The sequence below is a fragment of the Prionailurus bengalensis genome, chromosome B1, assembly GCF_016509475.1.
Source record: "Prionailurus bengalensis isolate Pbe53 chromosome B1, Fcat_Pben_1.1_paternal_pri, whole genome shotgun sequence".
NCBI classification, from domain to species: domain Eukaryota; kingdom Metazoa; phylum Chordata; class Mammalia; order Carnivora; family Felidae; genus Prionailurus; species Prionailurus bengalensis.
The window spans coordinates 170528815-170556116 of record NC_057344.1 but is presented as its reverse complement, the minus strand read 5'-3'; the positions used below and the strand labels follow the sequence as shown (position 1 = coordinate 170556116).

Sequence of the window (27302 nt, the reverse complement as noted above, 5' to 3'; positions counted from 1 at the left end):
GATAGGTGGGAACTGGAAAGGGTCAAACTTGTCACAGCCATTAGGATAACAATACAGTGGCAGGGCAAGGGAGGGATCCAGGAAAAATCATCATGGACAACAGATGCACCCAGAATCAAAGAGCTCCAACATGGAGCGACGGGTTTGTCCAGACAGCTGGCCAAGAGCAATAGTGGGGAAGGTGAAAGCAAATGATATTCAGAACTCTTGGCAGGCCTGGTTTGGCATCAGACTTGCTCACAAGTACAGTTTCAAGCTATGGTCAGGAAGGAGGGTCTCCTCTCCCAGAGTAAGGAAGGCAGGGCCCCACTCCAGGAGCTCTGAGCTGCTGTGATAGGTACCAAGGTCAAGGAAATGGTGACAGGGTGATTCATGCCATATCCTTAGAGTGCTAAGTCAGAGCTCCTTAAATGTCTCCTATCTTTAAGGTTTGCAGGGCTGGGGCAGGGCTAAGTCCACACAAAGGTGAGGGAGAGATCAGAGGAAAAGTTGGGACGCAGATGCTGGAAAGGGATTTCTTTGACACCAAGCTGCATTTCTTTTAGGACCTGAGGTAAGCAATGAGACCCAAGCCAATTGCAGAAGCTATTCTAGATTGTGTCAGAATAAACCAACTCTCAGATCCACCCTCGTACACCACTGTTTGCCTGCTTCCCTCATGAAAGCCAATCTTGTATTCTAAATAGGTCTGGCCTACTAAAGTGGTTTCCTGGTCGAGAATGCAGGCTAACTCTGGCCTTCTTAATAATAACCTCTGCCTCAACTGTCACCTGACTAATCGGATCCTGTTAAATACAACCCCAGATAGATCAAGATCAGTCATCTTCAGGGCACCTGGGTGGCTTCCTCAGACTCCGGATCAGCTCATAATCTCACAGTTCGTGAATTCAAACCCTGCTTCGGGCTCTGGGCTGACAGCTCAGCGCCTGCAGCCTGCTTCAGATTCTGTGTCTCCCCCCGACCACTCTCTCTCCCTCTGCCCCTCCCCCGCACACACTCTGTCTCTTTTCAAAAATAAACATTGAAAAAAATTTTTAAAAAAAGATCACCGATCCTCAAAGATGTCTCACACAAAATAATGAACAGAGGCTCAATTTAAAATGGACATTTTCGGGGCGCCTGGGTGGCTCAGTCGGTTGAGCATCTGACTTTGGCTCAGGTCATGATCTCACAGCTCGTGAGTTCGAGCCCCGTGTCGGGCTCTGTGCTCACAGCTCAGAGCCTGGAGCCTGCTTCTGCTTCTGTGTCTCCCTCTCTCTGCCCCTAACCCACTCACATTCTGTCTCTCTCTCAAAAATAATAAACATTAAAAAAAAAAATAAAATGGACATTTCCCTTTGCCCAGTTAGCTGTGTAAATGACTGGAAGCCAAGTGCTACAGTCCCCTTAGATTAACCAAAGTGAGGGCAATGCTGTATATAAAAGCACTACTCAAAGTTACTATCTATGTATACACATCACGTGTTAACATTTAAGCAGAAAATAATAGGAAGGTAGAGCAGGATGGCTTTTGCTCATTAAAGAGATTTAAAAAGAGAATTAAAAAAAGAAAAACAAAAAACAATAGCTCCAAAAGATGCCATGATGTACTTACATAAAACCTCTAAATTGCCACAAGGGCCATGTCAAAAGCAGTATCATTTAAGCACTGACAAGGTTTTATGAGCGTATTCTTGACAGCCTTCTATTGTAAGAAAAGAAGGTGAGAGGCACAGCCACACACATATTTTTAATACGCTTACTTCGAGCCATGATTTCCACTGTGAAGTTTTATTCTGAAGAATGCTAGTAAATCCTAACATGTAAACACATGGTAGAGGTGTAGTTTGCAAACTGTGCTGCCCAGAATGACAGCCACTAGCCACGTGGGCAACTGACAACATGAGACTAGTGCAAACTGAGATGTGCTATAAATACAAAATACGCAGCCCTCTGAAACATAACACGAAAACTGAATGCAAAGTACCTCACTATTAATTTTTATATCCAAAATACGGTGAAATAGTATTTTGGATATACTAGGTAAAAGAAAATATATTACTAAAATTAATTTCACCTGTTTCTTTTCATTTTAAACTATGGCTACCAGATTATTAAAAACTACACGTGTCTAGCATTTGTAGCTCACATTCTATTTCTCTTAGTGTTGATCTGAGATACGAATGCCAATTTGACACAAACAGATTCCATGGAATCATTAGTTAAATCCCAGTTGGTCTAAATTCTGACCTGTACTCTTAGCAGAAGAGTAGTATCTCTGCTACATTGTAAGGGCTCTTATATGAAACCTTCAAAGTAGTCTGTTGGAACCAGGGTCCACAAGACTTCAGCAGATGAAAATGAACCAATCTTGCCAAAAAAAATAGTGTAACCAAAACATACCTGATCAAGTTTAATTGAAAACCCCATTTAAAATACTTTGTTTCATGGCATACAATATAACTTTACAACTTCTAAAGATGAAAATTATCTGAAAAACTACTCAAAGAATTCAGACTGATGGTCAGTGTCAAAATCAAACACCTCACATGTGTTAGCAGTCAAATAAGAACACACAACGTAGAAAGGATTCTATTGACAATATCTTCATAAAATATAAATCTATGACCAAATTATTAAAGTAGACAGGATTTATTTGAAGATAAATACCAGGAGAGAATACAGGAGAGAAATACCAATAAATGGAGAAAAGAAACCAAGCTTCAATGACCCAACATATGAAAGATGTCAACTTTCTAAGTAAATTCATAAAAATGCAATCTCAATAAATATCCCAACACATTTTTTTTAAGTGTTTACTTATTTTTGAGAGAGAGAGAGAGAGAGAGAGAGAGAGAGAATAGGGGAGGGACAGAGAGAGAGAAAGACACAGAATCTGAAGCAGGCTCCAGGCTCTGAGCTGTCAGCATATATCCCAACGCAGGGCTCAAACCCACAAACCGCACGATCATAACCTAAGCCCAAGTCGGACGCTTAACCAACTGAGCCACCTAGGCGCCCCTCTCAAAACATTTTTAATCTTGACCGAGTGATGCATTCACTGGGTCAAGTGGAAAAATAAACATGAAAAAAATCAGATAAAAGAGCAGCAAGAGTAAGACAGCTATGAGGATAGTTCCTAATTGCGGTAATGGAAGTTGATAGTAGGGGTCAAAAGAGACCAAAACAGAGAGGGGAGGGCAGAGAAAAGGGGGAGAGAATGCTCCCAGAAATGACTCAACTATATATGTCAATTTAGTAGATAAAAGAAACACCTCAAAGCAATATGAAAAGAATGTAGTATTAAATACATGATTATTATCTCACGTGGATTATAATTTGAGGAAAAATAAAATTAGATCCCTACCTCCCAGTTCACAACAAAATAAACCCCACAGGAACTGCACATACAGCTGTTTAACCTGAAATGCAAAAGTACTAGAAGAAAAATGTAAGTGAAAAATTACCTTTACCTTGAAATGGGAAATATGACATTACAGCATAAATTTTAATGACAAAACTGAAAGATGATACATCATAAAAATTAACTTGGATGTAGGGAAGGGTCCAAGATGGTGACCTAGAAAGACCTTAAAATCCCCTCTTTGGTGGACACACTGAATCTACACCTACATATGGATGACTGCAGCTTCTGTACAACAAAAGTTAGAGAAACCACATAGAGGGTGGCAGGAGAGTCAGAGACATGGTAACAACTGGGAATGCCTACCTCCAACACCATGAACAGCAGTACTGAGGGACTGTAAGCAGACTCATCTGTCCTGGGGCACAGAAAAAAAGCTTCAGTTTAAAAGAACTGTATCCACCAAGCACTGGCGGGCCTGCTGGAACTCCCCAAGTCAATGGGGTTGGCCACCAGCAGCCCTGTTACATTATATTACCCCTCCACCTGGATAGTGCAGACAAAATTGGGGTCTGGGCACCCTGGCTGGTCTGCTGCCTCAGTGAGCGTGGGCCCATAACCCTGTCCAGCCACAGTTTAAAACAGCAAATAGAATATAAAGGAAGTTATCCAGAAATGTGCTAAACCACAAGGGAGCCATGGAATACTCTCCAGAGTTAGACGGGTTGATGAGCGCCACTGTTTGTTAACAGAGCAGATGGGAGCTGAGTCTGGGCACCCCAGCTGGCCTGCTGCCTCAGTGAGCCTGGACCCCTCGCCGACACCAGCTCAAGCCATCCCACCAAAGTGGGCCCCAGTGCGGTACATGCTGGCACACCCTGGACAGCACCCACGATAGCTACAGCCATCTTGCCAAGGGCACTCAAGGGCAAAGCATCCCAGAACACTCCAGGCTTGCACAGCCCCAGCTACATATCCTCACTCAGCAACCAGGCCATATGAGGCCAATATTCCTGATAAACATATATGCAAAAATCCTCAACTAAATATTGGCAAACCACATTCAACAATACATTAGAAGAATCATTTACCATGATCAACTGATATTTATCCCAGGATGCAAGAATGGTTCAATATTCAAAAATCAATCAACATGATGCACCATATTTGGGGCATCTGGGTGGCTCAGTAGGTTGAGTGTCTGACTTTGGCTCAGGTCACAATCTCATGCCTTCTGAGTTTAAGCCCTGCATTGGGGCTCTGTGCTGACAGCTTGGAGACTGGAGCCTGGAGCCTACTGCAGATTCTGTCTCCATCTCTCTCTCTCTTGGCCCCTTCCCTGCTCACACACTGTCACTGCCTCTCTCTCTCTCTCTGAAATATAAATAAACATTAAAAAAAATTTAAAAACATGATGCATCACATTAACAAAATGAAGGAAAAAACCCATATAATCATCTCAACAGATGCAGAAAAAGCATTTGACAAAATTCAATATCCATGGATAAAACTCTTAAAGCGGGTTTAGAAGGAATATATCTCAACATAATAAAAGCCATATACGACAAACCCACAGCTAACATCATACTCCATGGGGAAAAGCTGAAGGCCTTTCCTCTAAGATCAGGAATAAGACAAGTATGTCAATGCATGTCACATTTACTTATGATAATACTAGAAGTCCTAGCCACAGCAATCAGACAAGAAAAAGAAAGAAAAGGCATCCAAACTGGTAAGGAAGAAGTAAAACTATTTGCAGATTACATGGTTATACACACACATACTATATATGCACATATACACAAATATATATAAAACCCTAAAGACTTCACCAAGAAATTGAATAAATGAAGTCAGTAAAGTTGCAGGATACAAAATACACATAAATCTGTTGTGTTTCTATACACTAATAACAAAATAGCAGAAAGAGAAACTAAGAAAACAATTCTACTTACAACTGAACTCCCCCCCGCCCCACCGAAAATACCTAAAAACCAAGTAAGTAAAAGACTTGTACTCTGAAAACTAAAACGTTGATTGAAGAAATTGAAGATGACACAAATGGAAAGATATACTGTGCTCATAGATGGAAGAATATTGTTAAAATATCCATACTGCCCAAAGCAATCTATAGGTTCAATGCAATGCCTATCAAAAACCAATAGTATTTTAAACAGAACTAGAACAAAGAATCCTAAAATTTATAAGAAACCACAAAGGACCCTGAATAGCCAAAGTAATCTTGAAAAAGAAGAACAAAGTAGGAGGGGACCACAATCCTAGATTTCAAGCCATACTACATACAAAGCTATGGTAATCAAAACAGTATGGCATTGGCACAAAAATATATACATCAATGGGACAGGATAGAGAACCCAGAAATAAGCCCATGCTTATATGGTTAATTAATCTAAAACAAAGGTGGGGCACCTGGGTGGCTCAGTTGGTTAAGCATCCAACTTCAGGTCAGGTCACCATCTCATGGTTTGTGGGGTGGAGCCCCATGTCAGGCTCTGTGCTGACAGCTCAGAACCTGTAGCCTGCTTCAGATTCTGTGTCTCCCTCTTTCTCTGCCCCTACCCTGCTTGTGCTCTCTCTCTTAAAAAATGAATAAATAGCCAGTTAAGCATTGAACTTTAGCTCAGGTAATGATCTCAGGGTTCGTGGGTTGGAGCTCCACATCAGGCTCTATGCTGACAGCTCAGAGCCTGGAGCCTGCTTCAGATTCTGTGTCTCCCTCTCTCTCTGCCCCTCACTTGCTCATGCTCTGTCTCTCTCAAAAGTGAATAACATTTAAAAAAAATTATTTTTAAAATGACAACAAGGGAAGCCAGAATACACAAAGGGGAAAAAGCCTCTTCAATAAATGGTGTTTGGAGAACCAGAGAGCTACATGCAAAATAATGAAACTAGACCACTTGTTTATGTCATACACCAAAACAAACTCAAAATGGATTAAAGAGATGAGATATGCAGGATATGAAAGAATAAAACTCCTTAAAGAAAAAATAAGCATGGAGCACCTGGGTGGCTCAGTCGGTTCAGCATCTGACTCTTGATTTCGGCTGAGGTCATGATCTCACGGTTTGGGAGATTGAGCACAGAGCCTCCTTGGGATTCTCCCTCTCCCCCTCTCTCTGCCCATCCCCAAATTGCCTGTGTACACACATGTGCTCTCTCTCTCTCAAAATAAATAAGTAAACTTAAAAAAAAAAAAGAAAGAAAAGAAAAAGTAGGCAATAATCTCCTGGACATTAGCCTTAGCAACATTTTTCTAGAGATGTCTCCTGAGGCAAGAGAATCAAAAGCAAAAATAAACTATTGGGATCCCACCAAAACAAACACACAAACAAACAAACTTTTGCACAATGAAGAAAATCATCAACAAAATGAAAAAGAAACCTAGTGAATGGGAGAAGATATTTGCAAATAATATATCTGATTAGGGGTTAATATCCAACATAAATAAAGAAGTTATACAACTATCAAGAAGACAAATAATCTGATTAAAAATGGGCAGATGACATGAAGAGACATTTTTCCAAAGATGTACAGAAGGCCAAGAGACACATGAGAGTATCTCAACATCATTAACCATCAGGGGAATGCAAATCAAAACCACAATGAGATATCACCTTACACCTGTCAGAATGGCTGTTATTGGAAAGACAAATAAGTGTTGGTGAGGATGTGAAGAAAAAGGAACCCTCATTTACCATTAAGGAGAATGTAAACTGGTATAGCCACTATGGAAAACAATAAGGAGATTGTGCAAAAAAATTGAAAATGTAAATACCATGTGATCCAGTATTACTACCACTGGGTACTTACCCAAAGGAAACGAAAACACTAATTTGAAAAGATATATGCACCCCTATGTTTATTGCAGCACTATTTACCATACTCAAGATATGGAAGCAACCCAAGAATCCACCGATGGATGGATCCACACACACATATATACATATAATGGAATATTACTCAGTCATAAAGAAGAATGAAATCTTGCCATTTGAGACAACACATCCCTGTGGGATGGGCCTATAGACTCCAGGACCTACAGGACCTGCTAAGTGAAAAAGGTCAGAGGAAGAAAAATTACATGATTTCACTTGTGTGTGGAATTTCATAAATAAAAGAAATGAACAAAGAAACAAAAAACAGAAACAGACTCACAGATACAGAGAACAAACTGATGGTTGTCAGAGGCAAGGGGGGTAGAAGGGATGGGCAAAATGGGTAAAGGGGAGTGGGAGGTACAGGCTTCCAGATATGGAATGAAAAAGTCATAGGAATGAAAGGTACAGCATAGGGATTATAGTCAATTGTATTGTAACAGTACTGTGAGGTGACAGAAGGTGGCTACACTTGGCAGCGAGCAGAGCATAATGCATGGAGAAGTTCAATCATTATGTTATACATCTGAAACTAATGTAACATTGTATGCCAACTACAATGATTTTTTTAATTTAAAAAATGCTTCTGAAAATTAACATACACTAGAAAACACTACAGAGAAGTTAACAAACTATAAGCAGCGAAAAATTACTATCTTTAACATATGAGAAGCTCTTAAATTTCAATACAAAACAAATTCCATGTCATTTTATGACAAAATATATTCAACCTAATAACCGAAAGCAATGTAAACTTAGAGATTCATTTTTTGCATTGGATATTCATAAGGGTGAGAAAGGTGGCAATACAATGTTGGAGAAGTAATAGAGAAGTATGCACTCTTGGTTACTTTTAGTAGATGTATAAATTGATACAATCTTTCCAGCAATTTTGAAATATGTATCAATAGCCATTTAAAAGATACATACTTTTGATCCAGAAATCCCTTTCCTAGGGCCTTTTTACAAAGAAATAATCAGAAAAGTGTACAAATGTCTAAAAATGCTTATTCAAGAAGCCTTTTTAAAAACCTGAAATGACCTAAATGCCATAGAAAATCCCTTAGTAATTATACACTAACATAAAAATGTTAAGCTTTCATGAAATTAATGACCTATGTATTCAGCAAATAGTATTGAGCCCTTACTAAATTCTAGGCTCAGCTCTAGGCAGAGAATATAAACTATCACTGTTTCCCACTGGAAAGTAGTTGCAAATATATATATATATTTATATAGTTGCAAATATATATATATATTTAATATATATATATATTAAAATGTTAACAGTAGTTATATTTGGAAGGCATAGTTTGGGGTGATTTTTACTGTCTTTCTGACACCTTTTACAGTGTGCATTTTTTTCCAATGAGCAAGTGTGAAACTTCTAAGATCCAGAGAACAATGTTAGGCTTTTCCATTAAAAACAAAGTTCAGAGTTATCCATTCATGTGACAAACATGGAGGGCCACTACCCTAAGTGCAGTGTAGAGCAGTAAACAGATCACACTGTTCACACTGTTGTTTTTGTTTGTTTTTTGTTTTGTTTTGTTTTTAAATTGCTCTCGCAGGAGGAGGGTGTCAAATAGGTCTAGTTGTAAGGCATCTCTAGATCATCTTACCTCTAAGTCATAAGATTAATTTATTCATTCAACAATATCTGAGCTTCTATTACATTCCAGGCAACGTCCTCAGTGGGAGCCACGTATCGGTAAACAAAATAGACAAAAATCCCCGCCTTTAGTTTAGGGAATTTACAATCCAGAGAATAATAGCTTTGAAAGGTACAGGCTCCAGTTAGTAGTGAAGAATGAGACTGCTGCCTTTACAACATTTACATTCTAATGAAACTCTGTGAACAGAAACCTATATTATAGGGTTCATACTAGAGAAACCCAACTTCAAAACTATACTCATCATACAAACTTTCCTATGGTTGTAAAGTAGCACATGATTCAGTTCTCACTGTTTTTGAAATGACATGATGAAAATGTGAACGATATGCTATATTTTAGAAAACCTTAAAAATTTTAGTTCTGCCACACTTACTATCTCTAGAATTGCACTAAGCGAAATGGAATGTATTGGGGATTCTCAAATACTGATTTTGTGAAGTATCACTATACTCACATTCCCACTCTCTCACAATGCCGTATCAGTTCTGAATCTAAAACCGATCTCCAGGTTTCCTTTGGGATCTAATTCATTCACCACACCTTTTTGTCTCATCACCCGACTAGCTGGCACTCAGCAGGTGCATAGTACATGCTTATTAAAGGAACAGGTATTCTTAGTCATCTTTTACCTGGACAAATGAAACCTCCCCCAAATTTCCCTTTAACAATTCTTATAGAAACTACTCGAATGTTCCTTTTGCTATCTTTTAAGTAAATAAAACACAATATGCTATAAAATTGCAAACATTTTAAAGTTGCCATTTACACAGACTAGTTTAGGAAAACAATGCCTAAAACAACTAAATTGGTCACTTCGCACATATTTTACACAACCAAATGAATGTCTTACATTTTAGCCTAATATTCAGCAGAAGAAAATGCAAACTATTGGACAGGTGTGTGTGTATGTGTACATTTCCTTAGTTTTGAACAATTTAATGCTTATTATTTTATCAATTATGAGCTCCAGAACACTCCTTTATTTCAAGCAAGAGCCTTTGCCAATCTCAACACCTGAAGGTCTCTGTGCCTGTTAGCTGTGTACCCGATAGCCATTCTTTCTTTCTCCTTTAGTAATAAAACACTGAGTAATGTGGCTAGCTAGAAAATTCCATTCCCAGCTTCCCTTGCAGATGGAAGCCACAGTAAAACAAACAAGAGTCTTTGTGTGGTACTTCCAGGAAAACCCTTTGGTCTTTCATCTTTCTGTGTTTTCCTACCTGGAGCTTTTCCATGATGGTTGGAACCCCAGCAACCATGTTATGACTTCATGGAAGATGGTGAAGCAGAAAGGTGTAAGGAGACAATGTCCCTTCCAATTTTATGTATCAAGCATAGCTGCTCTGGACTGCTTACCTCCATTCTCGTGTTACAAGAGAAAATTTTGGATAAACCACCACAATTTCAGTCCCTGATTCTAACATTCCTAATGTTGTATTTAGAGACTCATTTGATTTAGCTGGGGTAAAAATGAAGAAATTTAGAATTCTTAGTATTCTGTTTCATCCTGTTTTGCTTTCTGGAAAATTTATCTACTCTCAGGGATTACCTATTACCTCTGAACTCAAGATTCCCATTTGATTTTGCCCGCATCTAACTTCCAATTCTAAGTATCTTCAAAACACATCCCCTTGGATATCCCACAATTACTACTTCTCATTGTATTGGCTCTCCTCAATTTCCTTATCTTTTAATAATTTTCCCAGTCAATCAGATTCAAGACTAAAGCAGAGGTCCTCAAAATGTGTTTCACTTATACCAGAACATCCTGGGACATTCATTAAGAATGTAGATTCTCAGTCCTGCAGATCTAATGAAGAAAATCTTCATGAGTAACACCCCCAAAATGCGGCTTTAATGAGATACTAGAGATCTTACAAACATTAGAATTCAAAATTCCTGCTTCAGAATTTCCTTTTATTTTAATCCATTTGTCTCCCGATCTATATTGCTATGTTCTATGATGTGACTTTTGTGACCCCCTTTCCTACTATTCTCCCCCACACTGTTCCTTTAACACTCCTGACTCTCTTGTCTTGGGGGCCTGTGCTGTGACTATTCCCTCTACCTAGAACACTCTTCCTTCCCCGAGATCTCCACAAGGCTAATTCCTTCACTTTCTCCATGGCATCTTTTCAGTGAAGGCCAGCCTAATCAACCTATTTAAAATTGTAATCCATCCACCAACCTTATGCATCGTACCTTCCTGTTATATTTCCTGTAGTACTTACTACATAACAAATTCTATAATTTGCTAATTCATTGTGTTTTCCTGGTCTCTTAACTCACTAAAATGTAAGCACCTCCAGGGCAGAGCTTTTTTGTATCCTGTTCACCAATGTATCCCAAGTACCTGAAATAGAACTTGTAGGAGCTCAACAGATACCTGCTGAATGAGTTAATGTTTTACTCAGCAATATCTCAGGTTCCTCCCTTCCCATTCTCACTGCTGTACTTCAAAACTAATCCTGACCTTTGTCATTACTAGATTTTTTTTTTTTTTAATGATAAGAGTCTATCTTGCCATTCTCTCCAAACCATCCAACATGCTTCCAGATGCATCTTTCTAAGACATTTACTTTTTTGGGGATGTCATTCCCCTATGATGATTTGGGGCCTAACTGGCCCTGTTACATATATTACACACTGGACTCATGCTTGAAGGAGAAATGGATTAGACAAACTCTAAGATCTCCTTCAAATACTTGATTCTGTATCCAAATGACTCATCTTGGTATTTGAAATACCTTGTAATCTAGCAGTAATTAACCTATACATATTTATATCCTGCTCCTTCCAAGTTTCCCCTGCTCCTGGCTAATTTCCTTAATATCTCTCAAATAAGCTATGGTGACTTTCACCATTTTTTCATTTGGTTACTCTCTACCTTTAACACCCTCCCAACTACTGAAAGAAAAAAAAAAAGGCAATATCCTTTGAAATCTTGCTACACAGACCCGAAGGCCAGTGCCATCCAGCATTATCTGGGAGTTTGTCAGAAATGCAACAGCTGCAGCCCCATCCCAGACCTACCAACTTGGAATCTATACCTAACAAGATCCCTAGATGACTGATGTGCTCCTTAAAGTTTGGGAAGCACTCACCTCAAATTATTCCTCAATGAAGCATTCACTCAGTAGGCCTCATGTTCTATGTCCTGACGTCCAATGGTATGTACGTCAGCCATAGAAAGCACAATGTTCAATTAATAGCATCCCCTCGTGGACTATTTATTCCTTATTTCTTGTAAGTTCTCTAGCCCTAATTGGGATGTAAATAACTTGTACACAGGAAAGCCGTGCATCTGGCCAATCTGGCTGCAGGGAACAGAAACCCATTTAAGTCACTTGGAGGGAAAAAAAGAGCTTATTCTAACACTGCTTGGGAACAGTGACTAGAAAACTCAGGGAGGGAGGAGTTCCAAGGCTGGGCTACCGCCTGTCAGCATCTGTCTCTCTGCCCCATTCTCTCTATCCAATCCATTCTCTCTCCTATTTTTCTCTGTTTACCATAGTTCCTGCTTCCTCATGACAGCAGCATTCATGTGACCTATTAGAGCCAGCCATTCTTTCCTCCACTAGCCTATTCACCTCTGTCCCTTTCTGTTTCAATTTTCACCCTCCGGCTATAAGCTTAACTCTTCCCATGAGAGAGATGCTCACCACAGAGAATCTTTTTGAGCCAAACCACAAGGTTACAAGTGTCTGCGCTACCTTGTAGGATTGTCTGCCCTTGAGTCATGAGACCACCCTGGTCCAATCGGCTGAGCCAAAGGCGTTGCAGTTCAGAACAAGGCCCTTTAGGCAGCAGGAGCTGTCAAAGGAGAATATTCCTTAGGAAAGGAAAGTGTGGGCAGGGCAGGCAATGAGCCATATCTCCAGCCCACAGAGTCATTACTTATGTTGTCCTCACCATAGTCCTGAGCAACCTACTGAGCACATAATAAACTGAAACCAACCAGTATGCGAGGGAAGAGTCATTCACCAAGCTCCATTATGGCCCTGACACTGGGATGCACAGGGAATACAAAGATTAAATAAAAAAGTCCTTATTTTCCCAGAGCTCTAAGTCCAAACGTGTCACTGAACTAGCTACCTGACCTTGGGCAAGTACCTCAACGTGGGCCACGGTTTCCTCAACTATCGGATGAGACCACCTTCACTTACCTCCAGGAGTGTTGAGAAAATGCTTGGAAAAATACACATAACAATAAAAAACAATACTGTAGCATTTCGGTATTAATAACACCCACTCACATGCCACAGGTTTTGCATTGTTTTCTGGTCTTTTCTCTTTTTCTGATTTCCCACGATACATGGTTCATTAGTTGCTGCTATTTGAAAAAACAATCCCAATTATTACCACTCTATTTTCATTACCTGTATGGCTCACTCAGATGATTAGAAGTATTCATTCATTTCACTCAGATGTATAAGATGAAAAAGAACGAATAAATATTTTACCGTGTACTTTTAAGAAATGATACCACCATTTATTCACCTTGTATCCAAAATTGTCATGTCTTACATACTTTTCCATTACAGTACAAATAACAATAAGTATGTACGAAATTCCTATGTAGGACACAGGTCAGCTTTGACTCTTGTGTGGCCACTACTCGGAACGGTTTCATTTAGTATTGCCTAAATGCTCTAAGAAGTAAACCACAGATACTACAACTCGATGTCCCCATTTTTTTTTTTTTTACATGAAGATTCTGAGGAGGAAAAACAGTAAAATGGCCTGTCTCAAGCCCTGGAGTCCTAGTCTCCTAACTGCTAGACCTTTCTAAAACCACTTTACCACCTGCCTCACATTAAGGGGTGGGGGTGGAGGGGGGAGGGTGGGAACCAGTGATGACGGCAAGATAGACTAGTTCTCAAAACCATGTTATTCCACCCTTTGCAAATTCAAGTCCTGGTTTATGGGAGAGAAAAACAAAACAAAACTCGAGATATGTACAACCTTGGCTTTGCCATAAGCAAAATCAAGAAATGTTTACCGAGTGACTGTCACTTGCCAGGAAGAATGCTGAGGGCTCCTGAGATAAGATGAAGAGGGTGTCTCAGCCCTCCAAAAGCTCACTTGCTATACCCTTGGGCATCTGTTGCTCACTGCTGACAGGTGTAGCCATTCAACAGCTGGCCCTGGGTGGAGCAAAGAAAACGGCTTCCACCTAGCTAAAAAGTCAGCTTAGCTGGCCAAAGTGAGGACATCAAGGAAAAGGAAAAACAAAAATGAGATCGCAGACGGAAGCTGGGTGGACTCCACTGCAGGAGGGAGAATTGCAGACCGTAATGCACAGAACCCGCTGGGCACCCAGCCGCAATTAAGGCTCCTCACGCTGTCAGAGGCAAGGGGCTGTGGATCAAAGGATCCTGAATCTGGAAAACGCACCCCGCTCCTTGGGGAGCCGCGGGGAGGGAGCAGCAAAAAGGTGGGTGCCAGAGGCGGGGGCGGCGGGCTGGGGTCTGTTCCATAGGGTGAAGAAGCCAAGTGGAGACAGGGTGGCTGGTGCGCTAGCGGGGAGGGCGGTGGGCAGGACGAGAGCCCTCGGTGACAGGAACCGAATTGTCACGCTGCGGTGTAAAGCAAGCCCTGGGGCTCCCGCCGAGGACACCAATTTCAGGGCTCTAGAGCCGGGAAGGGGTCTGCGAATGCACTGCAGGCGGCGCTGGGAGAAGGATCTGCCAGGGCAGGCACGACAGCCAGACTTACCTAGGGGAAGAGGTGGGACGGGGGCATCTTTTCCCTAACACACACACGGCCCGACCCCAAGCTGGCCCTGAGCCACCCCCGTGCGCGCTGCGCGCACAGCCCCGCGCTGCGGCGGCCGCTCACCCTCCGCGCGGGAGCGGATTTCCGACACGGTCCTCCGCATGGTGGGCATCGCTGCGCCCGCCGCAGGTGGATCCTCAGCTGGGACTCTGCACCTGTCACGGCGCCGCGCGGGCGGGAGACCTGGCTGCGCGGCGCCGAGTGCTCAGCGGCCGCGCGGGCCCCGCTGCCCACCCAGGGCAGCGCCGCCGCCGGACGGCCCCCGCACGCCGGAGCTGGAGGAAGAGACTACGAAGGTGGTGGCGTCTGCGGCGCTAGCGAGCTCTCCCGGCAGCCGCCGAGGGGGCGGCTCGGCGAGGGGAGGAGCTCGGGTGCCGACGCCGGGGGAGGGGTCGCCGAGGCTCGCGCTCACTCGCTCCCGCGGCAGCCCGGCAGGGAAGTCGGGAGAGGGGCGGGGAGAGAGCCGGGAGAACCTCCTCCGCCCCGCCCCGCCCCGCCCCGGGCCGCACCATTCCTGCGGGGGAAGGGTGGTCAGCTCCCAGCCTCCTCTTCACCCCCCGGGCGCCCTCGCTCCGTCTCGCAGCTTCGGCTCGTCCCGTCCTTGCTCCACACGGTTCTGACTCTGCCGAAGTCTTGACCAGAGAGGAAGGTGTGCTTTGGCCCCTGTATCTCCGTGTATCTCCTTCCCACTACCCTGCGGCTTTTAATAGCAATGGAGTTGGCCTTGGTCTAGAAAGTGGTGTTGGGTCCGAGTGGACCCGCGAAGGGGGCGAGAAGGCTTGGAACGCCAAGGGTTAAGTGCCAGTCCGGGCAATGGAAAGGGACCCCGAGTTCGCCGCCTGGGTGGAATTCTAGCCTCCCAGAGCGGCCGGCAACCCTCACTGCCTGAGCCTTACTTGCCCCATAGCCCGGCCCGCGAGCAACAGGCTCTGAGGCCGGGCTTCCCACCCCCGCGCCAGTGCTCCTACGGCCACGGTGCTTGGTTGCAGGCGGACTGCTTGCCAGTGGGCAGTAGCGTCCCGCCAGTGTGTGCGCTCAGTCCGACGACGCTCGGGAATTGCAGTAAATTCAACAATTGCGCTAGGTGGTTCACAAAGGACTTTTTTGTTTTGGGTTTTTGCGTGGAGTCAAACCTGCAGGAAGTTGAGTGCAGTAGTTTTACTTGAAAAGGGGAAGTGTCCTAGCATAAAATCCATAAATGCTACATTTTAATTTGCTGCATACCCTAGTGATCATCCTAACCTCATTACCTTTTATTTTGTATAGCAAGGTCTATGCTAACAAGTTTTTGAAACTAGTACCGTATTCTTTTATTGCTGATTTTATCTTCAAGTTAGGATGTAAGGTTTTATGTAGATTCTGGTGAGCTGCTGAAATGGCAAGAAAGGAATAAATTAAATTAAAAGCAATTTGCTTCTTCCTTCATCTTGTGCTCTTCCTCCAGTATCCCGTGGAAGAGAGGCCTTTTATGTGAGTTGTTTTCAGATCCTGAAGGGAGAGATCTGAGGAGGTTTGACCAGAGAGATAAGTGATTATTCCCAACCCTCAAGATAAAATGAAATCCACTAACAGCATCTTATCTCCATTTGTGGTATTTCCTTTGCCTCCTGCAGGTAACATTTGCTAATCAGAGCCCTGCCCTACATTAATACTCCCTGTTATGTGGTCAATGCATATTTATGAAGAGCCCACTCTCCTAGGCTCTGATTCAAAGGCTGGGATTAGAACAAAGAAAATGTATTTCCAGTATTCCTGAAGCATCAGCAAGGGTAGAGCAGGGCTCAAGATAATTGTGTTTTAGTGATGGTCATGATTTGCAAGTATGGTCTTCGAAAAGTAAGAAATAAGCAGTCTTGTTAGGACTGTCATCACTGGCCATTTTTATTTCTTCCAGGTCCAGGACTTCCTGTATAAAGCAGGTATCCTCTGGCTTCATGAACATGAGTCTGGAACAAATTAAAAGGGTAAGTACAACCATGGAGACAGTAAAACAAAACAAAACATCAGCTTTAAAAGTTAGTGAACAGAAACCAGAGAAAATGCTGTGCTTTTATGATTAACATTTTAGATATAGTTTTATATAAAGCCAGAGCCAGTTTTTATTCAAAATCAGTGCACAGCAGCATGATGGTTTTTGATTTATGAGCAATCACCTTTGTAATTCCTAACGAGCCCTCAAGTGAAGTTCAATTCTGCTTAACTGAAGGGAGTTTCAGAGATTACCTGTATGCTTAACTGAAGGGAGTTTCAGAGATTACCTGTATTTTCTAGAGAAATCAATTTTATATGGTTCTGTGCGTGTGTGTCCCCCATTACCAACCCATCAGGAAAGTTGACAACATATGCGATTCATATAGGAAATGACCACTGTCTTTCATACAGAGACGATCATTGCATGGTACAGTCTAGCTTACTGTGTGTCCTTTTCCCAGATCATTCTATCACTATCCATAATGGTGATAGTATGCCAATCAACTCATTTCTGAAAAACCACTCATTCCTGATGGCTAGAAACCACACACATTTGTATTGGGGCAGAAACCTGACTGAAGTAGAATATTGCACTAATCTGCATCTGCTTGATTTCAATTTTTTTTAAACGTTTATTTATTTTTGAGACAGAGAGAGACGGAGCATGAACGGGGGAGGGTGAGAGAGAGGGAGACACAGAATCTGAAACAGGCTCCAGGCTCTGAGCTGTCAGCACAGAGCCCAACGCGGGGCTCGAACTCACGGACCGCGAGATCGTGACCTGAGCCGAAGTCGGACGCTTAACCGACTGAGCCACCCAGGCGCCCCTGCATCTGCTTGATTTCAAAGCCCTCTCAGATATTCTCACCTTCCATTGTTGTGTGAAGTACAACGTGCCAGCCTCTGGCAGGGAACTCTGATTCTGGCAACATGACCTTGTCACAGAACCTGTAGTACAATTCAGATGTCAGCAAGATCATTTTAAAACTTTCAGGTTCTATGACCACGCTACTGGTGGATTTAGGAGGGACAGGGTTATTCAAGGACAGCTTCTCTAAGGACCAGGTTTTATCATCCTCCACAAGATATGTATCGAATGCATAAAATGTGTGAGGCACCAAGCCAGAGTGCTAGGTGACAAAGACACATAATGCACATGTGAAAGCTAACCAGCAATATGACAAAATGGCTGACACTTAAAGTCCAATAGATTATGGACATCGAGAGAAGGAGAGAGTCCAAGAGCTGAGGTGATCAACATGATTGAACTAGGTCTTAAAGTCAGAGTTCAGGATGTAGAAGTGGAAAGGAGACATTTCAGGTAGGGATGCTTGACATGTAGTAAATACTCAATAGTGATTGTTTAGTGAATGTTTAAGGTAACTGGAATGATAGAAAAGCATATATCCTTGGGAGGAACAGAGAGATCAATTTGACTACAACAAAGCTTCTCCTCAGGAATCTGTACACCTTAAATGGATGAATTGTTATGTTATATGAATGATAACTTAATAAAGATGTTAAAAAAAAATATCTCCAAAGTTGTCAGCCAAAAATTATCAAGGCCAGAAAGTCAAAAAGAGATGTCAGAGGATATTCCTACCTTAGTGGGTTTTCACTTACCTGATATTGCCTGGGTCTTTTGTTGTTTGGGGCCACCAAGGGTTAAGAATTTGGTCTCCTTTGGGAGGAACTCATAGTCATATAGGTGCTCACTAATATACTGATTTATAATAAAGCCTGATGTGTTTTGTGAACTTGTGGCCCAAAGGTAGAGACATGCCTGAGAACCCTGCATCTGATTAGGACTGAGGTGTGGAAAGTTGATTTCCACACTCCTATGAAATACAGACACTGAATAGTGCTGGCCACCAAATTCTATGTTCTTTTGCAGGTGCATAAAATAATTGGGTAAATTAATCTTAAATTGTAGATAATTACAATTATCTTTTAGTTTAAAATTGAGTTATGACAAAATTCTATCAGATTGCAAATCTGCCTGGTTATTTCAAGGAAAGATGCTTGTTACCTTTGGTATACAGTTGCTATTATATTGATTCAACAGATAGTATAAGGTTAAGATAATATATTGTTAGATTTGTAAGGCACGTTCCCAAAGTCTTCCCATCTTGATTGCTCTCTTTGTGTCACCATCCCTTCACATGCATACCCCTCCAACAAACCAGCACATTCTTTAGGCTCTGTTTCTAAAATATATCTTAATTCTACCCACTTCTCTTCATCTTTGCCACTCTTGTACAAGTCACATGATCTCTCACCTGTAAAAGCCGCCTTACTCATCTGTCTGCTTTTATTTTTGTCACGCATTCATCTTCTAGAAGCCATGGTTATTATTTTAAAGCACAAATCAGTTGATGTTATTTCTTAAGACTCTTCAGTGGCTTGCCAGAACACTTGGAATGAAACTCAGACCCTTTATGATTTTCTCCTTACCTGCCTCTCAGACTCCTCTCCTTCTGCTTCCTCATTCAGTCATTGGAGTCAGATGATTCCAGCCCACCCAGCTTAGGTTTCCCCACTTCCCCTCCAGTGCCAGCCCCCACCACGTTGCCTTATTCTGTCTTTCTCATAGCACTTATCTCTATCTGAAGTTTTCTTATTTGCTTACCTGTTTAGGGGAAATAGGTCTTGCTACGTTTCTCTCATTCCAATTTGTGTCTGTCATATAGCACAGTATCAATACATATTTGTAGAATGAATGGATGAGCTTAAAATTGTGTGCACTGTGTTTGATCTGGTTCCTTAAGATTCGATACTGGAAATAGGTAGAAGAATGGGTAGCATGCTATTTAAAGATACAAGAGGTTGTGCCCTTCATAAACATATATACTGGAATATATTACTTTGTCAGAGTCATTTGCATGAAATAATTTAGAGCATATTTATTGTGAAGTACTTGATAATGAAAAAATCTTGTGAATACCATATTGGCTTTTGTCAAAATTAAGTGATGAAATTTTAAAAACGAACCAGTTTCAACTAAAAGCTCTAACTCTGTTGTCATTGAATAATTCAGGCACTTACTCTTACTCATAGTGATAAGATCAATACTTTTCTCTCAAGCCTGTGATTCATTTCTCATGACTGTATCATCATTCTCTTTTCAAACACCTTGGCAAGTTTTTAATTCAGAATTATAATGTCTTTATTATAATGTCTTTAAACATTATTATCTTCTTCATATACTGGGAATTCCCAACAAAAAGTACAATGATTTTTTCTTCACTATAATTGAAAATACTCTACTCATGTTTAAATGAAACTAGAGTTTTAAAATGTGGCTTGGTATTATAAAAAATAACTTTTAATAGAAATTTTAAAGACTAAAAAAAAAATTTAAAAACTATCATCCATTATATTTAAAATACCATTAAGTTCACATACAATTATTTAGGAAAAGAATTTTCTGAATATTTTACTGAAAAAGTAAATGAACATTCAAGGGAAAACAATCCTGTTGAGAACTTAAATTCATATTTCTTTTTTGAAACTGGTAAGGAACTAATTAAAAACAATCCTGTTGAGAACTTAAATTCATACTTCTTATTTGAAACTGGTAAGAGACTAATTAAATGGTAAGATTTTTACTTCAAAAGTCTCTTTCCTATCAAAGCCAGGAATTGAAAATTAATACTGTTAATGCTTCCCCCCAATCCCATTACATTCTAGTAATGCTGATCCTTTGTAAAATGTCGTGAAATACCCCATGAACTTCATGGGTAATACATTAGCATAGCATGTTATAGATTTTGACATTTTAAAAAAGCAGCTTTATTGAGGTATAATTGACATAAGCTTCATATGTTTAAAGTGTAGAACTTGACAAGGTTGGACATATATGCACCCGTGAAGCCACCACTGCATTCAAGATAACATATCTATTGGGGCGCCTGGGTGGTGCAGTCGGTTAGGCGTCCGACTTCAGCCAGGTCACGATCTCGCGGTCCGGGAGTTCGAGCCCGGCGTCGGGCTCTGGGCTGATGGCTCAGAACCTGGAGCCTGTTTCCGATTCTGTGTCTCCCTCTCTCTCTGCCCCTCCCCCGTTCATGTTCTGTCTCTCTCTGTCCCAAAAATAAATAAACGTTGAAAAAAAAAAAATTAAAAAAAAAAAAAGATAACATATCTATTAATTTCAAAAGTTTCCTTCTGCCCCTTGGTGTGGTTGTTATGTATAACTAGAGATGCTTTTTCTCCACTTTATTGAGTGCCTACCATGTTCTAGATACTGAGCTGAGTATTGGAGATTGAGTAGTCAGCTAAAACAAATAAGTTTCAGGCCCTTATAGAACTTATGACATTAGTCAAATACTTATGTAAACAAATATAAATATATATCATACTCTAAGGAAATGTAGTCTACACCTGTATATATTGAGTGTATTACAAAGCATTTCTGGGTTTTCACATTGTATCTAGAACTCTTCAAATTTGTTTATATGTGGCTTTGTTATAGATCTAAAAAAGGTATATTAACAGTTTGTTTCTACTGGATGTGATGGCTTCTATCTTGAAAAAAGTGTGATATTTTTTATATGGAAAGGATAACCACTAAAAGCAAGAACTTTTATTATAATCTATTTCCTTGATGTTGCCCAGAAAGCCAATATTGGAAATAAAAAGAAACACCCAAGAAAATCTCTTTTTTTTCTTGCCATGTCAATTAGGTGCTCTTTCAGGGAGGAAAGATGACAATACTGAGGAAAAAACTATTGAAAGAGATGAAAATCTCAGAACTTTTTTTGAACAATTGAGTATAACAGTAAATGAGATAAATATAATTATAAATACAGTTTTGTAACTCCATGACTTTTAATTTAGAAAGAATGCCAGGCTTAAAAAAATGATTTCCTGATTAACTGAAATAAGCCATAACTTTCAACTATGAAATATTTGCCAGTTGTGTTTTGGCCTCTTGGATGATGTAGCCTCTGCTCGGGTTCATAATTCACTGCAGTGTTTAGCAGATTTATTGGAAAATAACAATGTCTTTTTCGTCCCTCTGACCCTAAAAAATCGGAAACAACATCTGCTGGAAAGAGGAATTATTTATCACCGTAGTTTCTTGGCAACTTTGAACTCTAAGGAAATCTACCAAATGGAGAAAGAGAATCAATCCAGGATTACATTTTAGTCATCCCCCAAAGAAAAGAAGGTAGGGGAACACTATAAAGAAAGGATGTAAAGGAAGTGAAGTCACTGCAGGTTCAAGGTTTGTGGAGCTAGAGACACTGGAGGTGAGAACACAGTGAGCAAGTGCTAAGTAGGAGAGCAGACGCTCGGACTTTTGTATAGATGGGCTTCCCTATGCCAGACTTTAAATGTGGGTCCCTCTTCCCTGCCTTTTTCTCTTGTCTGTTTTTTTTTTTTCCCATTTGGTTTGTACTCTTTTTTTTTTTAAATTTTTTTTTTTTAACATTTATTTATTTTTGAGACAGAGAGAGACAGAGCATGAATGGGGGAGGGGCAGAGAGAGAGGGAGACACAGAATCGGAAACAGGCTCCAGGCTCTGAGCCATCAGCCCAGAGCCCGACGCGGGGCTCGAACTCACGGACCGCGAGATCGTGACCTGGCTGAAGTCGGACGCTTAACCGACTGAGCCACCCAGGCGCCCCTGGTTTGTACTTTTAAAACTGACCTCAGCCTGTTAAATTGGAACCTCTTTCCTCCTATTCCTGCATCCATGCTATTCTGACTCCCGCTTGATGCTCATGCTTTCAGAAGTCATATACTGTCTAACTGAGGCAGCTGCAATCTGTGGCCTGCGTCACCCCTCAGTTTCCAGTGCCCACTGGCTTCATCTTATACCTCCTTCTGGCTCCTGTTGGCTTCTGACTTGTTCTTGATCTACAAGTGCAGGAGGCAAAGGGAAACCCGTAGTTTGGGAAATACTGAGAGATAAATTTGAATAAATGCACAGTAACCAAATTAGGGAGGACCATGCAAACCAGCAAAAGTGATGGACTTTATGCACAGAATGAAATGAGAGGCGGTGTGGGGTCTGGACACAGAATAAAATTGGGCTTTAAAAAGATCCTTGTGATAACAGAATGAGGAGCATGAATTAGAAGCAGAGACTCCAAGTTGGAAATGACAAAGATCTGTTCAATTAGCAGAGAAAAAGGTGATTTTTATTTTTATTTATTTTATTTATTTTCTTAAGTTTATTTGAAAGGGAGGGAGAGCGAGAGATTGAGAGAACATGAGTGGGGAAGGAGAAGAGAGAGGGGAAGAGAATCCCAAGCAGGCTCCACGCTCACAGTGTGGAGGCTGATGTGGGCTTGAACTCACAAATCTGGAGGTCATGACCTGAGCTGGAATCAAGAGTCAGATGTGTAACTCACTGAGCTACCCACACACATGGAATAGGTGGTTTTTGAAAAAATTGAACTTGAACATAACACGAGGAATTTTTAGTAATACTTATGGGACTATGGAGAATAAAGGACATGTTAATCTGAAAAATATAGATAATTTTCTCTGTATAGTATAGATATAACTATAGACATAGATAATGGCTGTATTTGAACCTTTTAGATGTTGAGTCGATTTCCTATTGAATCAATTTATGACATTCAAAGAGGGGAGATTGCCTTTGCTACTTGCTTTGAAACGTTACGTATGTTATATTTGAGCATATGCTTAATTAATGGAAGTGTTTCATTTATCTTTTAAAGCTATTATACATTTCAGTAGCCCAGAGAAAATGTATGATTAATCTAAAAACCTCATTGGTATCAACACTGATGTAATGAAACTCACTGGACTCAAAAGACCTGGTTTGCATCTCAGTTCTGGCCCTTTCTAGTGGCTTGATTTGGGGAATGCCATTAAAAACCTTTCTGAACTTCAGATTTGCCTAGTGGGTTACATGGAGGCTTTGCAATCAAACAGCTAGATTCATATTCACATTCTATCTCTTACCAGGTTACCTAATTTCTCTCTGCCTCAGTTTCCTCATCTGTAAAATGGAAAATAATTATAATGTCGATTTTATAGGAATATTGTGAGAAATACATGAGGTAATTTATTACAATGTAGTAGACAAATTTTAGTTAATAAATTTGTTAGTTAATAAATTATTACCATTTAATTAACCCAACATCTCTTTCTACTCCGAGTGACAGAAAATTAAATGATTTTAGGTATTAGAGGCATATTCCTAATGCCTTCTTTTTTTGTATAGTCAAATAACACAAGTTTACTTAATTTATCACTTGTATGACAAATAGCACAAATTTGGATATATAATTTTAATGCAGGATTCTATTTATTGATTTTCAGGGACTTGTTGGAGGAATACTCATTAGTAGTATTTATTAAGATGCCAGGGGTGCCTGGGTGGCTCAGTTGGTTAAGCACCGGACTTCAGCTCAGGTCATGATCTCACGGTTCGTGGGTTCGAGCCCTGCATCGGGCTCTGTGCTGACAGCTTAGAGCCTGGAGCCTGCTTCAGATTCTGTGTCTCCCTTTCTCTCTCTCTCTGCCCCTCGCCCCCCTAAAATAAATAAACATTAAATTTTTTTAAAAAAGATGTTAAAAAATATGCCTGTATATGTCACTTAGAATAAGATTCAGTTGCCCATAATATTATGAAAACCCCAAAATAACAGTGGTTTATACAAAGTTGAAGTTTATTTCTTTGTCATATGAAAGAAGTCTGAAGATAGGCTCTATACTGTCATCAGAGGTCCAGGGTCTCCCCTTTCTGCTCTGCCATGTTTACAAGTGGTTTCCATCCTCAAGGTCACCTCTGGGTCCTGTCTGACTTCTGTTGTGCCAGCCAGAACATCCACATTGAAGATGGGGAAAGGAATATGGATAAAAAGGGATCCCAGCATGCTTTAAGCATCTGATACTGAAATCTTACCTAAAAGTTATGCTCGTATCTTACTGGCTAGAACTCAGTCACATGGCCACAGCTGAAAAGGAGGCTGGTAAATTTAGTTTTTTATTCATCTGGCAATGTACCTGGATAAAACATGGGGTTCTGAGGAAGAAGAGAGTGGATTTGAGAGTAGGCAACCTACATTCTCTGCTATACTTTCAGTTAAATCTCAGAAATCATTCTCAAGGTTGCATTGTTAAAATTTTGGAGTTCTTCATGGACATTGTAGTGGAACTATGTTTTGGTCAAATAGTGTTTTAAATATGTATAAGAAAAAAAGATTTTGCTTCTTTTTAGAAACAGGCTTGATTAAACAGGTTTGTAACTGCTGAGGCTTAGCCCCAAATTTATTAAATGCTAATTGAAAATAATATTGAATTGAGGACAGTTGAAAATAGAGAGGGAAATTAATTTAATGAGGTAGTAACTTAGTTGTTAAGGTGACTTCCTGGTTAAAAACAAATAGAATCTTAGAGATTAAAAAGAGATGGGGCAATGGATGACGTAGAAACACAGAAAGGTCTTCTATTTCAGCTTTTCCCCCTTCTGTTCACATCAGAAAACAGAAAGATCAGAGAATTTGAGGTGTGAAGAGAGACAATATATAATGGCGTTTGGGGAACATAAGTCTGTCAGCTGTACACAGATTGTACTTTGTGGGAAAAGGCCCAGACCTTGCTAGGAAGCTACTGGTGCCCTGTTGTCCATGGGGGTTTTCTGTGTTCTTGACAATGGCTTTTGGATCCTGAAAGGACTATCTGAAGCAAACTTTATTTTCTAAAAATTAGTATTTAATGTACTAAATACGTATGTTAAAAAATAGAGTTCTTTTTTAAGCTTTAAAATTCAACTTGATCGGGGCACTTGGTGGCTTGGTCGGTTAAGCATCCTACTCTTGATTTCAGCTCATGTCATGATCTACGGTTTGTGGGTTTGAGCCCCACGTCCGGCTCTGTGCTGACAGTGTGGAGTCAGCTTGGGACTCTCTGTCTCCCTCTCTTTTGGCCCCTCCCTTGCTCTCTCTCTCTCTCTCTCTCCTTCCCTCTCAAAATAGATAAACTTAAAAAAATAGAATTCAACTTGATCATTTTATTCTATTTAAAAATCTAGCAGATTTTAAGAATTACTTTTGAGGACATGGTTGCTTAATGTTTGATTCCATTCATAAACTAAAATGACTTTAAGCATTTTAAACTACACTTATGAAGTTGAATTTTGTTTTCTTTTTAAGTCCTTCAGTCATCTGTAGGCTTTCAAGTGTTGAAGTAACCATTATAATAAGATAAATTTAACTTATGAAAATAAGTCTTAGGCTTTCTCAAATTTTCAAATAACTGATGGATTTCAGCATAAAATCTTTGGTATAAATCAATTTTCCTGTCCCACCAATTTAATTTGGAATCATAGCATGACATATTTTTGTAGTAGGTCCAATTCTCTGGATTATTATTTCTAAACTTTACTAAAAGATATTAGTACTTATAGGTTTGATGTACTTAGTCATATATAGACTTAGTTCTCCAAGTTTAAAGCTACTAATTCTCTTGGAAACAATTATGCCATCCAAACAATTTTACGGTTAGCATTCCAAGTATTTCTGGAGGTTACACTTTAAATTAGCTGAGGCTGAATATTAACCAGAGATATCAACCGAGACATCTGAGCTCTGGAACCACGGATACCCTTGAAATTTGTTTTATATCTTTGGCTGTCAATGGGCCTCAGTCCTCAAGATTCAAGTCCCCATTACCTCACATTTCTCCTCACATACAGAAGTTATATTTGATCCATTTGATTGGCTTCCGCTAATCTATTACTGTATTATTTTACTTCGAATTATTTTCAAATTTTTTCCTGCTAGTACTAATATGTACAGTTCTTTTCATGACATTGGATTGAGTTTTATTTATCTTCCAAGACTTTTAATAATTGGCTCCTTTTAGTTTTAAGGTCTAAGCTTATAGTCAAGGGACCCTGAACTAGGGTGGTGGCAATTGGAATGGGAACAAAGGGAGAAATGGAGAGGTGTCACGAGAGGAGAATAGAGAGTAGATGTTAGGATGAGGAATGGATTCGTAGAAGAGGAAACATCGAAGAAAGATCCCAGAGGTAAGTTGGAGATTGGCAGTTCCAAACCCTCAGTCCATATCTACTCCCCCTACAAATCCCTGCAGTTGGTGATATGCTCTCCTACTGACCCCCATGAGAACACACAACCTGGAGTATTTATCCAGACTAAGGTATAGAAAATCTGTAATTCCAGAGTTTCTTCTGGGTCTTCTGGTAGCTATAATTTGGCAAGCAAGGACAGATAACTGTTGTTTGAAATGATGGATTTTTCTTCCTCACCAATAGGCTCTTCCCTGTGTTTTATTTTATTTTTTTTAATTTTTTTTTCAACGTTTATTTATTTTTGGGACAGAGAGAGACAGAGTATGAACGGGGGAGGGGCAGAGAGAGAGGGAGACACAGAATTGGAAACAGGCTCCAGGCTCTGAGCCATCAGCCCAGAGCCCGACGCGGGGCTCGAACTCCCGGACCGCGAGATCGTGACCTGGCTGAAGTCGGACGCTTAACCGACTGCGCCACCCAGGCGCCCCTCTTCCCTGTGTTTTAGAAAGTGTAGGCTGAATATGAGAGTAGAAGTTAGAATGTACATTTATAATGACAAGTGCTGTCTTCTTACTGAAAGAGGGACTGCGTGAAGATTATTCAATGTTTAGGGAACTGT

The 27302-nt window shown here is 40.5% G+C and overlaps 2 protein-coding genes across 6 annotated transcripts in view; one reads left to right on the top strand and one right to left on the bottom strand.

Moving 5' to 3' along the window:
• Positions 1 to 15136, bottom strand: part of ATP8A1 (ATPase phospholipid transporting 8A1) — a 232601-nt gene extending 217465 nt beyond the window's left edge. For 2 of the 5 annotated variants that reach the window (XM_043572751.1, XM_043572755.1), the window contains exon 1: positions 14757 to 15121. In XM_043572751.1, coding sequence (XP_043428686.1) covers positions 14757 to 14805 — 49 coding nt within the window. In that variant the 5' untranslated portion in view covers positions 14806 to 15121. Of the gene's footprint in view, positions 1 to 14756 lie in introns of all 5 variants that reach the window. The other 3 variants (XM_043572752.1, XM_043572753.1, XM_043572754.1) reach the window with 2 other exon arrangements.
• A 69-nt stretch (positions 15137 to 15205) lies between these two features.
• GRXCR1 (glutaredoxin and cysteine rich domain containing 1) overlaps positions 15206 to 27302 on the top strand; it is a 314493-nt gene continuing 302396 nt past the window's right edge. The window contains exons 1-2 of the transcript XR_006296195.1: positions 15206 to 15342; positions 16588 to 16657. The gene's annotated coding sequence lies outside the window, so the exon portion shown is untranslated. The remainder of the gene's footprint in view (positions 15343 to 16587; positions 16658 to 27302) is intronic.